We start from the raw sequence: 16,267 nt of genomic DNA on the forward strand, positions 1-16,267 counted from the left end.
TAGGCTGATTAGTTACTGCTCTCACAATCTCATCATTTCATCTCTAAATATTCCTGCATTAACACAAGAGCTTTGGGGGAAGACTTCATATCTAAATCATAACACGAGTATATCGAAAGAACTAGATTGAAAAGGGAAAAAAAGACTCAATTCTATACTTGTAAAAACAAATTTATGTTGTCTTCTTTGCTTATGACACACAAGAGGCAGAGAAAATGATACTTATATTTTTATTTGTTTTTACATTTCACCTGAGAGTTCTCTTTTACATAATTTTGTCATGGGAAAACCTCAGTCTGCTTTCTGTATGATAGAAGCCAAATAGTCAAGTAGTAAGGTATCCGGAGAGAAAGAATTTTATTATGATGAATTAGCAGAGTGGAAAATGGGAGATTATGGTCCCAAGAAACTGATTTAAGGTTGGTTCATATAGAGGGTGACCAGATATTGTGGTGCTTTCCCATCACAGTTGCAGGTTTGTGGACAAATCATGCACATCTGACCTGATCACCAAATCACAATATTTTTGTGAGTTTTGTAGATCTCAAGAACAAAGATCTTTATTTACTCAAACAACCCTGTTACTGGTTAGTTTGCCTACGTGTAGTTCCTGACATGTTACATAATAGACAGGCTAGAGAGGGTAGCAAGGGGAACCCTCTTGCTGATCCCCAAATTTTGAGTAATGAAAGAGAACAAATTTCATATGATTATTATGAAAGAAAATAGGGAAGTGAAATTAAATATGGAGTTGGACATGAAATCTGGTCCCAGTGCTTAATTTCTCTATTATTTAAGACAGCATCTTCATTTCTGTTAGACTTGATGTGTAAGAATGTTTCTGCAATCCTGTCTATGGATTTCCATCTCCAAAGCTAATCACATACACTGTGTTAGTCCAACCTTACCACACTCTTTTGTGGGCTTATGGAAATTGTTGTTTATGCCTACTTCCTGACATGGAAACTGAATGTTAGATTAAATAACTTTTTCAAGATTGTGTGGTTATCACATCAATGCAGTATGGAAAACTTAGGAATCAGTATTTGAGACAGAAACTCCATTATGCCATACAACTTTAGCAGCATAGAAGGGGTGAAGGGATGGAAAGCAGGACTAAATTGTCTTCGTACCAACAGGCAAACCCAGTAATTAGGAATCTAGCTGGAATTGGGGCTGATGTGATGCAACATGCCATGCTTTGTGAAAAATGAGGTGGGATCACCAGGTGCTCAAGAGGCCAGGCTTTGGGGTCAGATTTGTCAATTTTGAGGAATGAAATCAGAACAAATTATTTCCAGGTTCAAAACCCTGGAATACTTATCTGTAAAGAAAACAACCTAGTATTTGACGTATAATTAATAAAAATTATATCAAAAGCATAAAATGTATCTGTGTTTAATGTCACTAATTCCATTGTATGCATTCAGTTTCATGCTGGGTCAGTTTATGTAGCAAGGTCATAATTGTGGAAGTTATTTTCAATATTTGTAAGCTTATGTATGTCTGCATAATTGTGTGTTTATTGCATTAGAGAAAAAGAAGAACAAAATGAAGTTTTGATGTTTACTGGAGCATTAATTATAAATGAAATCTGCTGTTAACCTGGAAATCCTTGCCACAAATGTAGGAAACAGTTTTATTTGATAAATATTTAAACCAGACATTTTTTGTATCCCAGGCAATCCACCAGAGACTGCAAAGATGGTCAATTACATCCTTGTTAATAAAAAACCACATGCGTGATATTTATGTATATGCTTTTCTTTATCCAAAGGAAAAGCAAAAACTTTTCTGTCTTTGTAATAAACAAGGTATGGAATTGAGCAAGGACTCTGCCTGATGTACATATAAGTCATTACTGTGGCACTGATTTTTGGTGGTGGTTGTGGGGAGGGAACAGATTTATTATAAGGTTGACCTGCAGGGAGATCAAGAGCAGAAATCTCAGATCTGTCTCTGAAATCTGTTGGTGATGGATTTATAGGAAGGAGAGGAACGAAGTGATTGGATGGCAAGAAGGGGAGTCATTTAGGATTTTTGGAGATGTGTTAGATGGTCATCATGCCTCTTCATAGTTCATATGTTTACTTTTGAGGGAAGTTGCTATATTCTGCTTGGGGGATTTTAAGTTTGTAATGTCAGAAGGTCATTATAGAGACTCTGGCCTCTTTTTGTTAGTATACACTTGGTGGTTCCAAATCATCCTTGAGTAACCTCTGGGGTATTTCCTGAAAGAAAACGTAAAAAATACTTTGTTGTGTAAGGAATTTATGTCCCAATGTGTCTAGGCCTTAACCAATTTCAAGCACATCTTGAAGCTAGGCTAAACTTCCCAAAGAGAAAGTGGTGTTAGTTGTCATCTTCTTTGATATTCATATTTCAAACACTTAAAAAGATAGATCCAAGGACTCCAAGAAAGATGCTCCTAAATTATAAAACTTGCTAGAGTTTTCAAAAGATTGGCATTGATCTCAAAAAAAAGAGGATGGATTTGCAGTTGCAGGTTTTCTAAAGGAAATGCTGTAAGATAAAGGAGAAGAGTAGGGACTTTCTTTGGGATTCCTAGAAATTTTATATATATATATATATATATATATATATATATATATATATATATATTGAATTGTATTTGCCTGGATCTCTTCTAGAATTTTCCAATTTTCCCCAAGAAGAAATTATTTCTTCTTGGAACATATTATTCAAGAATAGGGAGACTGCAGGAACTCTAATTGAAAACAGAGGTTTTGATGTTTTAAAACCAGGGGAAAAATCTTTCTTTATACATTTCTTGACACTTAATTTACTGAAATTAGGATTTTTCCAATAGAAACTTTTAAGACTTGTGTACTTTTATGAATTGAATTACGTATCTTATCCCCCCTCCCAAACACACAGGAAATATGATGGTATTTTGACCCCTAGTACCTTATATGTGACCTTATTTGGAAATAAGTTCTGTAGGAAACCATCCTCTAAAGAGGTCACTAGGGGCATCATTATAAACAACAACAAACACAAAACTAAATTTGGACATAGCAAAAACAGGAGTAAAAGAAAGGCAATGTGAAGAGAAATATGGAAAAATCATCAAATAAAGGAGACCTAGAACAGATCACTAATAGTTCTCAGAAGAAACCAGTCCTACCAGCAATCTGATTTCAGACTTCTAGGTTTTGGAGCTATAAGACCATGGGATTTCTGATATGTGAACCACCTAGTTGGTAATTCTTTGTTACAGCATCCCTTACAAATTAATCAATGTTCTTTCAATGATGTGCTAGCTGTCCATTTCCAGTCAGTATTTTTTAATCACTAATATTACTGGTATGAAAATACAGCTAATTTGCTGTATAATTATCTTCCTGTATTTGCACTATGGATATAAATACATCTTTTTAGATTAGGAAACTGACTTTTATTACCAATGTTTAAATATATTCCCATTAACATTTTGATTGGCTACTGTTGACTGAGAAATAATCGGATTATATTCTTTCAACACAATTATGAATATCACTTCAGTTGATCTGCAAGTATTTACATCTGCATTTTCACGGGCAAGGCCTTAACTGCGGAAACACAATCAAGGTTTCAAATTAGGAATTCACAGCAGCTTAGCTATGTACAAACTTTTTTGCTACATCATTCTCATTGAAATTTAAGAAGTAGAATATTAATTAATTATTAATAAGGATGAGTTTGGAATACTGAACTGTATTGGTCCCAGTTGGCTTTATTGGTGTGCTGAGTAAGCTTTATGTTTTCCTTTTAGACCTTACATTCTAATAAATACATAGTTTCCATTGGTGTCAAAAATAATATACTCTGTAGGACTTCTCTGAAAGTGGTCACTTGCTGAAAAGTATCCACTGTCAGGGAGGAAAAAAAGATCACGCATCCCAAGGTTCATGGCTGAGATCCCAAGACAAAATATTAACAGGAAAAGCACACATTTATTTAACATATTTTCAGAATTTTTAGAAATGAAGACCTAATGAAGCACAGAAGTCCACATATTTTATGCTTAGGTTTTGTGAAGAGTGGACAGTTGTACCAAAGTATGATTGGACAAAAGAGGTGTGGTGTAATTAATGGTAACAAACTGGGGAGAAGTTAGCTCAAGGCCTGTTTGTTTAGACTCTTCTTGGCATCTGTCTGTCTTCAGAGATGAACACTTTTCTTTCCTCTAGTTAAGAAGGGACACTCACTTTCCCCCTTATTTTATAGGAGAAGGGGAAAGAAAAGATCAGAGAGACTTTCTTGCCTCTACCATTTTCTCAAAAGCCAAGGTGACAGATTTGAGGGTAGCATGTCTTGAACCTCATAACCACAATACTAGCTGTCGTTAAGAAAAGGAAATAACCGAAAACCCAGAAGGATCACTGGTACATAACAATGATGTGAGCAAAGATTTTTGAGGACTTCCCCCTCTGCTCTGGTTGAGGAAGCAATTCCTTGATTATTTTTCATAGTTACTAATTATGAAGAATTACTTTTTCTCTTGTTTCATGTGGATCTTGTGTCTCACTTCAAGCTTTTTCCTAAGTCATTATTATTATTTTCAATTTAGGAATACATCCTCCTTGCAGCTTTCGCAATTTTTGTAACTTGCTTCTTACCTATAAAAGCTGAAGAAGTCTATAGTTTTTTCAAACCAGAATATTTTTGTTGTTGTTGCTCTTCTTCTTAAACTTGATAGCTTCTTGTATACTTGCCTTCTATTCAGTTTCATGGACAGACACATACATAATGTTCCCTCCATTTCTCTCATTAGGGAAGAGACTTTCAGGTTATTGAGATGATGGGTTTGAGTGAGACTTTGTATTTTTTATATGTGTCTTAAAGGCTCTTAATCTCTGCAGGAAATAACAGTATACAAACACTAATATTACACGGATGGAAGTTTTTGTAGGCTGTAGGCCTGGACTTAGAATAGCATACTCGACTATTCATATGCAATTGGCTTATTTAAGCACATAGCCATGTATTCCTTATTTCCCTTGAAGGAGTGGGCAATGGAAATATCAGATAGTCAGCATTCTCACCACAATTATTTTCTTAAATATGAACACATTATCAAAATGTATTCTGAACATCATAGTTTAATTTGCATTTTCCTTTTCCTCTGACCTTTCTTTCATCATTGCTATTTCCGTGCTAATTTTTTTACATTATCCTTTCCAAAATATTCCCATCACCACTACTGTTTTCTCAATGAGGCTTCCATCTTTAAAGTCCTTGGACATTTCTCCCAGCAAAGTAGCCACAATGAGCATCAGAAACATAGAATAAGAGCTAAGAAGAGATGGAGAAGCAGAGGGGAAATAAATATAGAAGAGGAAAAACCATATCTCATTTTCCTCCAAACACTTATTTTATTTCTCTTCTTTTGATGTTTTATCAAAACATCCTTTTACTCATGCTTATGTGTGTACATAATTTGCTTCAAGAATTCTTCCTTTAAACTTGCTTTGAATTGTTATTATTCCCCAGTGATGATCATGATTACATTTTACAATCATAATTAATATACACCGATGTAAAAAGCAAAGTAATGAAAATGTGAGATGATATTTCAATAGGGTGACTCATGAAGTGTGCCCTTATATGGCTTCATGATGGGAGATGGTTACCAGGAAAAATAAACCACAGTAATAGAAGGTTGTAACTTTGCAGCCCAGCTACCCTGCTCCCCACCCTCAAGGAACAAAGAGAGCAAGGAACTGAGTTCAATTATTTGGCTGATGGTTTTATTTAATCATACTCATATGAAACCTCTAAAAATGTGGCTCACAGAGCTTCCTGGTTGGTGAACATATTGATATATTGAAGCTCCTGTGCTCTTGGGACCCTTCCAGAATTTCCCTAGGAACATTTTCCTTTGCTGTTTCTTCATATCTTTTTACTGAAATGACAATCATTAAAGTATAGTGTTTTCATACATTCTTTGAGTTGTTTTAGAAAATTATCCAATATCAGGGGGTTTATGGGGATCCCCAGTTTTGTAGCTGGAGGGGCAGAAGTGTAGTTGGCTTGGAAATACCTGGGACTATGGCTGATGTTCAAAGTGGAGACAGTTATGTGAGACTGAGCCCTTAATCTGTAGGGCTTCAGTCAACTGCAGGAAGTGTGTCAGAAATGAATTGCATTGAAAGATACTCAGTTTCTTTCAAAGAATTGGTATCAGAATGAAAGTAATCATATCTATAAGTCATGTGCAAATTTGTCACTGGTACAACGACAAAATTCTACCAACAATTAGAGATATCTTCTGGGAGAAAGAGGGTAAGCATATTAAAGTTATTTTTTCAACATATTTATTGTGTAAAAACTAGAAGGCAACATTTTACATATTCTCAGTTTGAATTCAAATGAGCAAATATTTACCAAGTAAACTATGAGCCAAATGCCTTGCTAAATACCAGGAGTTACAAAATAGAATAAAACACAAAGAATTTGTAATTTGATATTAGCATAGATATATGAAAACAAACAAAGACTCATTATCTTACTTTCTTTTTCTGCCCAGAACAGTTGAGTTACCTTTTATTCATAATGAAAATACTAAAATAGCTGCATGGTGTTTGGTACCACCAGCCTACACTGGGTTTGATTCATTAGAATTCTTTTACTGTTTTTACGAATCCTGTTTTATCCCTTCCTCTGTTAGTCCAAAAAATAATTTGAGAAAGACACTAATTAGTTTCTTTTCCTTTTAAGTGTGAAAAAACATTACATGATCTACCCTTAAAGTATGATAAATACAGTTTATGTAGATAACAATTCTTAATATGCATCTTTGTCTAACAACCTAGTGCATAGTATTATGATTCACACAACAGGTACAGAATCTTCACATTGGGCTACTAAGATTGTGCCATGCACAACCCAGGAAGTACATTCACACTGACTACAAAAAGGACTACTCCCTCTGGGATAGTCTCACATGGCCTGCCATATGTGTCTATGGTGAAGATGAAAATATATATCAAATTAAAAAAAAATATATTAAAGTTAAATAGCAAATGCAAAAAAGTATTGGATTTACATAACTTGACATGATAGTAAAATTTACACTAGTAAAATGTAAAATTTTTATAAAAGTAAACATTCTATGAAAATAAATAAATATAATATGCTGGTTAACTTTATTATTTCTAGAGGCCAACAATTACTTTTCTATTTATAAAAATCTATATATACACACACGAACATACACATACAGAGAGCAAGATCACAGAATTCATTTTATTTCCTGATAAGGTAATTAAAAAAAAAAGAAAGAAAGAAATTTCATTGTGTTAAAACAACAACAACAACAACAAAAAAATTTGCCACCTAGGAAAACAAAGGTAATTTTTGGGGTGTATTTTTATTATCGATATACTTTTATCATTTACATTTATAAGTACTTACAAAAATATGAATATTCATTGCATATTAAAATATAAATATATTATTAATGATGGGACTTTAAACAAGGATCTCTCTTTCTTATTACTTTTTTTACATTAATAGGTTTTTCCTTCACTGTTAGATTCTGTCTTACTAGCTGGCAAAGCACATTCAGGTTTTTTGTTGCTGTTTCTTTGGGTTTTGTGTGTGTGTGTGTTTGTGTGTTTTGCAGGGGGTTACCAGGGTTTGAACCCAGGGGTGCTTAACCACTGAGCCACATCCCCATCCCTTTTTTTTTTATTTTTCATTTTGAGACAGGGTGTGGCTAAGTTGCTTAGGGCCTAACTCAGTTGCTGAGGCAGCTTTGAATTTGTGATCCTCCTGCCTCAGCTTCCTGATCTGCTGGGCTCACACAACAGGCCACATTATTTTTTGAACCCAGTGTCAAAGAGAAGATGTGGCAATTGATCAACTGTCTATTTTAAGGAATACAGAAGTAAAATAGAAGCACTTTACATCACAGATTAAGTGTGAGTGGTAGGAAGGGAGCTTTTCAAAACTTTGAAGTCAACATAATACCTGTTCAATTACATTGGAAAATGAACATTTTTATTTTTAAGTGAGTAAAATCCTAAATATATTTCTTCACATCATGAACTGTAGAAGAGTTCCCTGAAAGTTTCTATGCTTCTTTATATTTAGCTTGAACTAACTTTGAACCAGACTCAAGAAAATGTTCCAGATAATTAGTTTACTATTTTGAGTGCGTAAATCTTTTCACAAATTGTAAAGCTGTTTTTTTTTCTTTTTTTGTGTGTGTGTGTGTATGTGTGTGTGGCTAAAATGCACCTTACAAATTATTTCAATTAAGGTAATAGGAATCTAGAATTATAGTTTCCATATATTTATTCATTTATGTAATAATATATTCAACTTTCATAATCCAATTATTGGTAATTAATTGAATATTGACATACAAAAATACCCCATTTTTTTCATTCAAAATGTATTGTCTCTGACATCTTTGACTTTTTTTCCACAATGTATAATTTCTATACCATCAAATTTTATTAATTTCTGTAATTTTCTTAAATTTTATTCTTGGAGTTAAAGGAGTATCAAGATATTAAAATAAGACTAAACTTATGACAGTTTATTCTTTTTTTGGAAGGTGGAAGGTACCAGGGATTGAACTCAGGAGCACTCAACCACTGAGCCACATCCCCAGACCTATGTTGTATTTTATTTAGAGACAGGGTCTCACTGAATTGCTTAGTGTCTCATTTTGCTGAGGCTGGCTTTGAACTTATGATCCTCCTATCTCAGCCTCTGGAGATGCAGGATTACAGGTGTGTACCACCACACCTGGAAGTTTATTCTTAATGAATCTAAAATATACAATGGTAAATTTTTATATGATTTCAGTCATTAATTTGAAAATGATTTTGGTCTGTCTGCCTAGATCATGCAAGATAATTATAATCAAAGTTCATCATTATTTAAACAGTTACCCCTCCGCTTTGGAAAAATAATGTCTTATTGCTCATATATTCTATAAAGGATTTGAGGTAAATATTTAAACTACACCAAGAAAATAACAGTGGAAAATGATTGTACAACTTTAAGCTTTTATTAGTTAATTTGGGCATTTCATCCTTTTTGAAACTTTCTGTAAGCCAAGGACAAGATGAAATTATGATAGAATAAATGCATCTAATATTTTGAGAGAAAAAAGTCTAGACTCATCATGAATTATTCATCTTTATTCTTGTTAATATTTCAAAATCATGATGCAATTTACATTGACAGCCCTCCATATTATAAAATTTTCACAAAAAATTATGCTCTCTTTCTTTATCTTCTGAGGGCTCAAATATTTAAATTTTACCTTTAATACTAATCCATTTCTTACTTAATGCTTGAATGTTGAATGTTACTTAGTCTTGAATGTTGGCTTCTTATGACTTAATCAAAATCAGGAGAACTCTTTATTTCAGCCTTGCTTAAAACCAAACTTATATATTGATATTCTAATTTTAAAAAGCAGACCCTCCCTTTTAATTCTTGTGTTAAAGTTACTTTTTTCTTCTTTTATCTTCCAAAATATCTCCCAGTAGGGATTACCAACTATTTCTGCAGAGATTTGAGGAAACATTGAGGTACCTGCATCCTACAAGTTGTTTTGGTTTGCAGGTCTTCCCTCATTATGGGTATGATTGTTGATTTAATCTGTTTTTTGTAATTATATATTTTTTGAAAAATGATACAGAACTTATCAATACTTATATTTTTAAATAAATGTGTATAGTTACTTTTAAAGTTTTATAAAAATACAAGGCAGAATATTGTTCACTGTTTCTCCAAATTCTATTTAAAAGGTACAAAGATTTTAGATTTTTCACTGTATAAAAAAGCAAAAGTTCTTGAACATGGAATGGTGAATTACTTCATTCTCCTTGGCAAACTTCAAGGTTCAACTCTGTAGTAATTTCACCCATGGCACCATCCTCATCCTCCTGAGACCACCATAATACATGGTTACATCATCTGGCCTTAAAATCTTTGATTTTCAGTCTGTTTCCTCAGTAAAACCATACATTCCTACACACCTGGAACCTTTTGTTAATTATCACCACATTTTAGGAACCTAGGTCAAAGTCTAAGGCACAATAGTTAATTGGCAAGTGTTTCTTGGTTGCCCTTCCTTCCTTCCTTTCTTCTTTCCTTCCTTCCTTCCTTCCTTCCTTCCTTCCTTCCTTCCTTCCTTCCTTCCTTCCTTCCTTCCTTCCTTCCTTCCTTCCTTCCTTCCTTCCTTCCTTCCTTCCTTCCTGGAGCTGGGGTGAGTAGGGTGAAGGAGGGATGCTGGGACTAAACCCTCTTGTAGACTATGTAAATGCTCTACCACTGAGCCACATCCCTAGGCCCACTGCTTTGAATTTTATCCTAAAGCAAGGATTATTCTACAGGCAATTAGAAAGATTCCTTTTTTTCTTTAACTTAACACGCACTTTTATATGCACAGTTAGCTTATTCATTGTGTTACTTTCTCATATTATTGACATTCACCTAAGTTACATTTAAGTAATATATTAACTATAGTCTCCTTAGGTAATACTATTTTACTTTCTAAAGTAAAGAATCATAAGGAACTTTCAGTTCAGGCAGCCCATTTTAATTAGAAAAGTGAAAAATGTGTAAGAATTTCAAAGGAAACAGGCGCTTTCAACTCTGGCCAACTCCTATATGACTTTCCAAATTTAGAGTCAGAAAGTTAGATATGTATGGGAAAATATTGAAAACTTAGTAAGCATCAATGAATATAGTAGAACTTCTATAATTTAGCTTTGGACTAATCACTGCCAGTGATTAATTAATTGACTAATCATTTTCATATGTTATTTCTTTTTTTGAGACATAGCTTTGGTGGATCAAACTGGATAGTTAACACTAACTTTTTGTCTCCCTCTTATTCATTGTCCAGTACTAAAAGAAAAGAAAGCACTTATATAATATATTCTCATCGGGATGGAATCAGTTGCTTAAGATCTTTTCCCATAATTTTATAGACAACAGGACTTTAAGTTGGTGCTGTCAAGTTTTGACTATTTTTCCTCTGTAAAGGAAGTTAATAATTAAAAGGTATGAAATCACAAATGCAGAATGAATCACACAATCAGAAGAGTGCCACTGGGTTGGTATGAGAGGCTTTTCCGAGGACAGAACGCATCACATATTACACATATTATAGAGGATGAGGAGAACTTGCAGATTGAAAATGGTGGGCTCTGTGAAGTTCGTGTTATTCAGTAAGTTGGAACTCAAATATAAGGCAGAAGTTTTTAGGATTTAGCCCAACAACCATTCTGACTCATCAGTAATCTGTGCTGGGAAGAACTGAGAAGTCATCCTGGAATGCACTGTGGGAGCCAGCCCTGAATGCTGAGTTGTTGGAATTTCTTTTATAGTGAATGGGAAGCTTCAGCAGGTTTAAGTTAGGACACAGGCGATCTGACATCATCAGATTTGTGCTTTCATCAAATTAAATAGCATTTCTATATTTACCAGAAGAGGACTCTATGGTGGAAAGGGAGAAAATTACCAAGTTATTTCAATAATTCAGGCATGAGATAATAAAGGCCTGGTCTGGGACTGGCAAGGTAATTATGTTGATTATACAAGGAATTCTGAGCAAGAACTGACTTTGGTAGAGTAGATGATATATTTTAAAGTATGTTAAAGTTGCAATATTTATTAAAAAGGTAGTAATAAATGAAACAAAAGGGATGGGAAATATACGTATGTATATTTATACATATGCATATGCACCCATGTATATATATGTACGCACACTTAAAAGTTATGTACTTTGCCAGGCTTGGTGGTGCACTCTTATAATCCCAGTGGCTTGGGAAGCTGAGGCAGGAGGATAGTGAGTTCAAAGCCAGTCTCAGCAACTTAGCAAGACCCTGTCTCAAAATAAAAATATATATATATATATTAAAAATTAGCTGGGGATGTGCCTCAGGGTTCAAACACAGATACTAAAAAAAAAAAAAGAAAAAAAAAGTTATGCACATTGATGTATACATTTAAATATTAAGGAAAGACAGTATGTTAAAAAAAAGGAATAATAGGAAAGAGATTTTAGTTAAAGGCCACATGTTGGAGCCCATAAAGGGGAGTATGGGAAAAAAACAAATCAGAGAAAAGAAATGAGGATTCCACTTGTAGTCTGGAAGCTGAGTTAAAGTGATATCAAAAGAAAGATCTCTACAATTAGAATATGTTTTGTCAAATACTTTAAGAAAGGTTAGGTAGGATGAACACTGAGAAAAGCCAATAGATTTGTAGGTTACATTGTGATTGAGTCCAGAGAGAACAATGAAGGAATTCAAAGAATCATAACCGAGAAAGTAGGGGACAGAAGCCACTAATTTGTGCCAACAAAATCCTTGGTATTTTTCACCTCCCACACTGTTCTGTTAAATCCAATAATTTTATCATCTCGTTCCATATGGTATTGGATGGACACAGAGTAGAGGAAACAAAATCTCTGCCAGAAACAAATTTCTTCTTCCAAGAAAGACATATGTTCCTGATAGCAAACCTAATGGAAAAGATAGATAGGAACAGACATATCAAAGTGTCTGGGATGTTTAAGTCATGATATAAATATATCAGGGTCTTTTTACTCATTTAAAATAAGTGATTATGAAGAAAATTAAAAATTAACAGTGAAACTTCAATTGAATGCCTACTAAAAAGGAAATATGGTTTTAAAAGGAGTTATAATATATGATTTTACTAGAAGCAATAATAAAAATATCTAACATCTTGTAAAATACAACAGCCAAAATAAATACTAAAGAAAGAGAGCTTTGCATAACATGAACATTATATCCTTTATATCTTCAAATCTCCATTGAAGCACCAACATTAAAAGGAAGAGGTATTAAGTGAATTTGAAAATATGATGGAGATATGGGGCAAGGAGGGGTCAGAAAACACTGATTTACTAGTTAGATTACTTAGCATGATGGGGAATTTACTCAAGTAAACTATGAGATTAAATTTGCAATGGTCTTCAGTTTGATGCATAATTGGAGTTTGGGAAAGATGCAAAATTTAACATAAGGGCCTAGAAGTCCTAGATGAAATATTTAAAACCAAAGACTAGATGTTTACACAGTGAGAAAGAAAAGAGAAAGCTGCGGTTGGAATCATGTTCTCATTACTCAATTATGGTCTTTCTCAGTGTTCATTCTATTTGATTTTCAATCAGTGTTTGATACCATGTCGCCCTCTACATGTTAAAATTTGCTCAGTGTTCTCAGTTCCTCTGCATCTTCATCTGAATCTGCCACCGCACACTGCCACCCCCACTTCACACCTGCATAATTACCACTGGTGAACTTTCCTATGCCTCTCTACTGCCATCATCCAATCACCACTACTCTCTTGCCCTAAAAATGAACATATTCATATTGTTTAGTTTGAATACAGCTAACTCTGACATCAAAGAAAATTGACCAAATAAAAGGGATCAGATAAATATGTAGTACCATAAAAACATACTTTGCTGTGAATTCTATGCCCTTAGTTAGCTAGAGAAATAAAGTAATGAAGAGAGAAGATGAGTCTTGGTTTAGAAGATTGCATTCCAGTGAACAAAGGTCATTATTCAAATGCCCCAGAAAGGAAGACCTGGTAAGCTAAGAGCAATCCCCCAGTTATCTTGCTGTTTTCCACCTGTCCTGCCTAGTGGAAAATGTTGGACAAACTCCAAGGTGCCAAGTAGTTTATTCTGATCACCCACTTAATTTGGCTTAAGATACCATGACTTTGTTTTGCCTGTGATGCCTGTCACTCTTTAAGAGCTACATTTGACCCTAAATTCACAATAAGAACAGCTATTGTTGTTATCTCCAATCAATCTGCAAGGTGTGTTCAACATTAAGCAGTCTTAATGCCTTGGTTGTATATTACAGATTATATTGTAATGTAATGGACATATTCACCTGCCTATCCTTCCCCTTATCTTCTCTCTGCATCTCAAGTGAAGATACTCTTATAGCCTGGACAATCTTCTCAACTAGAGAAACATGACAGATGTGCTGCTAATAATTCCTCCTCCAACAGAGCCTGGCTACTATGGAGCCCCCCATTCCATTTTTCTCTTCTGGGAAATTACAGGACTCCAGACATTTTCATACCATCATCACAACAAGCTGCAACAGTAGTGCTAGTTCCTCTCTGAGACTCCTTTGAAGTATTTCTTCCTACCTATTTTTAACATGGGGGAATGGGAAGAAAGCTTTATTTCCCTAAATTTTCCACTTTAGATATAGGAGCTTAGCTCAGTTGCTTCACTTGGTGAAGATTGCTTTCTTCTTTTCCTAGCTGTATCAATCTTTCCTTGTAAAGTTGGCAGCAAAAGAAACTAGCAATTTTTAGGTTATCATGTGTCAAGTACAAGGATAACCAGGTTTCCTTAAGAAACTCCTTTCAAACTTTTTTTTTTCCTTTCAAACTTTGATATTTGCTCTCATTCTTTCATTTAGTAGGGAAGATAACAGCAATAATTCTTGTTAAAGAAACCAGTGTACATCATAACACCACACATACACACACACACACACACACACACACACACACTCAAACAATGGTGTTTTTTTGTTTGTTTGTTTTGGAAATTTACAGAAGCTTACCTGCAAATTTGAGTGGCTGATGCTACTTAAGAGGCAGAGAAGTAAAATAAAGATGATGGAAAGCTAGAAGCTACTGGATGTGGTGGGCCTGTATTGGTCTGTATGGGGAACAACATAGTACCATCTGCTGGTGCACATGTTTACCTCTCACAGTTCTGGAAGTTAAGTCCACAGTCGAGGTGGTTGGCTCTTTTGGTGTACAGTGAGGGTCTGCTTTTGGTTTGAAGATGGCACACAGGAAGCGATTGTGTCTCTTGTGAGGGCACTAAGCCTGTTCTTGAGGACTTCTCCTCTATCACCTAATCATGTCCCAAAGCCCCACCTTCTAAAACCATAACCTTGGCAGTTAGAATTTCAAGGTATGAATTTTGAAGAGACACAAATATGCAAGACCATAGCAGCCTTATTTGTTACCATATATGTGAATATTTAAAAGCAAATCTTCTGCTATCGTATATTATATGACTTTAGTGTGTGTTTGCGTTTGATTCAATGACCAAGAACTTTGCAGTAAGAATCTATTTTGTCAACAGAATTTACCTAGGCAAAAATACATAAAACTGAGAATGCTCACAGATTCTCCTCTCTAAAATTTCTAAATAGAAAGAACGGGAGAGAGGTTCTAATTTAGCCTTCATGTTTCGACTGCCTTTTGCCGCTGGAAGAGTTTTTAGCATCAGTATGTTGGACACTCTTCTATATCAGGTATGTGATATTCTTTTTTTTTTTCTCAAAGATGATTATTTCATATTCAGCCTATATTTTGTTTAAATAAACAACAATAAAATTTAAGGCTATTAACTAATGTTGGCTCTCAAATGATTTTCTGTTTTATTTCATGTAGTTAATTACATAAATGCTCCTCTGAAACATTTTATAAGAAAAATGTTATTTAAAAACATGTATGGGAATTATTGTCAGGCTTTGTTGTTGTTCTTGTTGTTTTGGTGCCAGTTCTCTGCAATGTGACATTTTAATTTTTCGTATTACTCCAAACATATTTCTAGACTTTAAAAATGATAAAGAAAAATACTAAGTTAAAAAAGAGACAACATTCTTCTTAGTCTACTTTTTTTTGCCATTTTGGTATCAAGTATCAAATTATATTGATAAACTGATAAACTAAGGACATCTTAGTTAAGCATCTTCTGATTATTTCTTACTTTAGAAAATCATAAAAAAGGTTTCACAATAACAAAGAACCATTTAGTTTGTTCCTGAATGCCAAGTTAGCATTGTCATTGTATCATTGCTAAGAGATTCATGGAGATGCTCTTTCACACAAATATAATCTTTTATTATTCCTGCCAACAACTGAACAACAATAATATTTCATACTCTCTAATTGAAGTGAGCAGACAATTTCTAAATGTTTCCATTAAAAGGAAAATGATGTTCATAGGACTTTAAATTATTTGACAACACTAATCTCAAATTAAGCATTTGATTGTTCCTGTTCTTTTTGATTATATATTAACGTATAGTCTTCTATAATTGCTTGACTGAATAAACGAATCCAAAGATAGTTAAAACTTTTTTTGCTGGCCTTTGGGCCAATTTTGTCCATGAATATGCCTCTAGCCATGTCAGGAACCATCTGCTGATACCAGATGAGTGCAAGAGCAAGCCCAACAAAGAGAATAAATATTCCCATTTGACCC

General features: G+C 34.1%; 1 protein-coding gene across 3 annotated transcripts in view; it reads left to right on the forward strand.

Annotated features, from left to right (window-relative positions):
• Positions 1 to 16,267, forward strand: part of Kcnt2 (potassium sodium-activated channel subfamily T member 2) — a 375,357-nt gene that overhangs the window by 314,880 nt on the left and 44,210 nt on the right. For all 3 annotated transcript variants that reach the window (XM_026409552.2, XM_026409554.2, XM_026409555.2), the window contains one exon: positions 15,210 to 15,311. In XM_026409552.2, the coding sequence (XP_026265337.1) occupies positions 15,210 to 15,311 (102 nt within the window). The remainder of the gene's footprint in view (positions 1 to 15,209; positions 15,312 to 16,267) is intronic.

The sequence above is a fragment of the Urocitellus parryii genome, chromosome 9 (assembly GCF_045843805.1).
Source record: "Urocitellus parryii isolate mUroPar1 chromosome 9, mUroPar1.hap1, whole genome shotgun sequence".
NCBI classification, from domain to species: domain Eukaryota; kingdom Metazoa; phylum Chordata; class Mammalia; order Rodentia; family Sciuridae; genus Urocitellus; species Urocitellus parryii.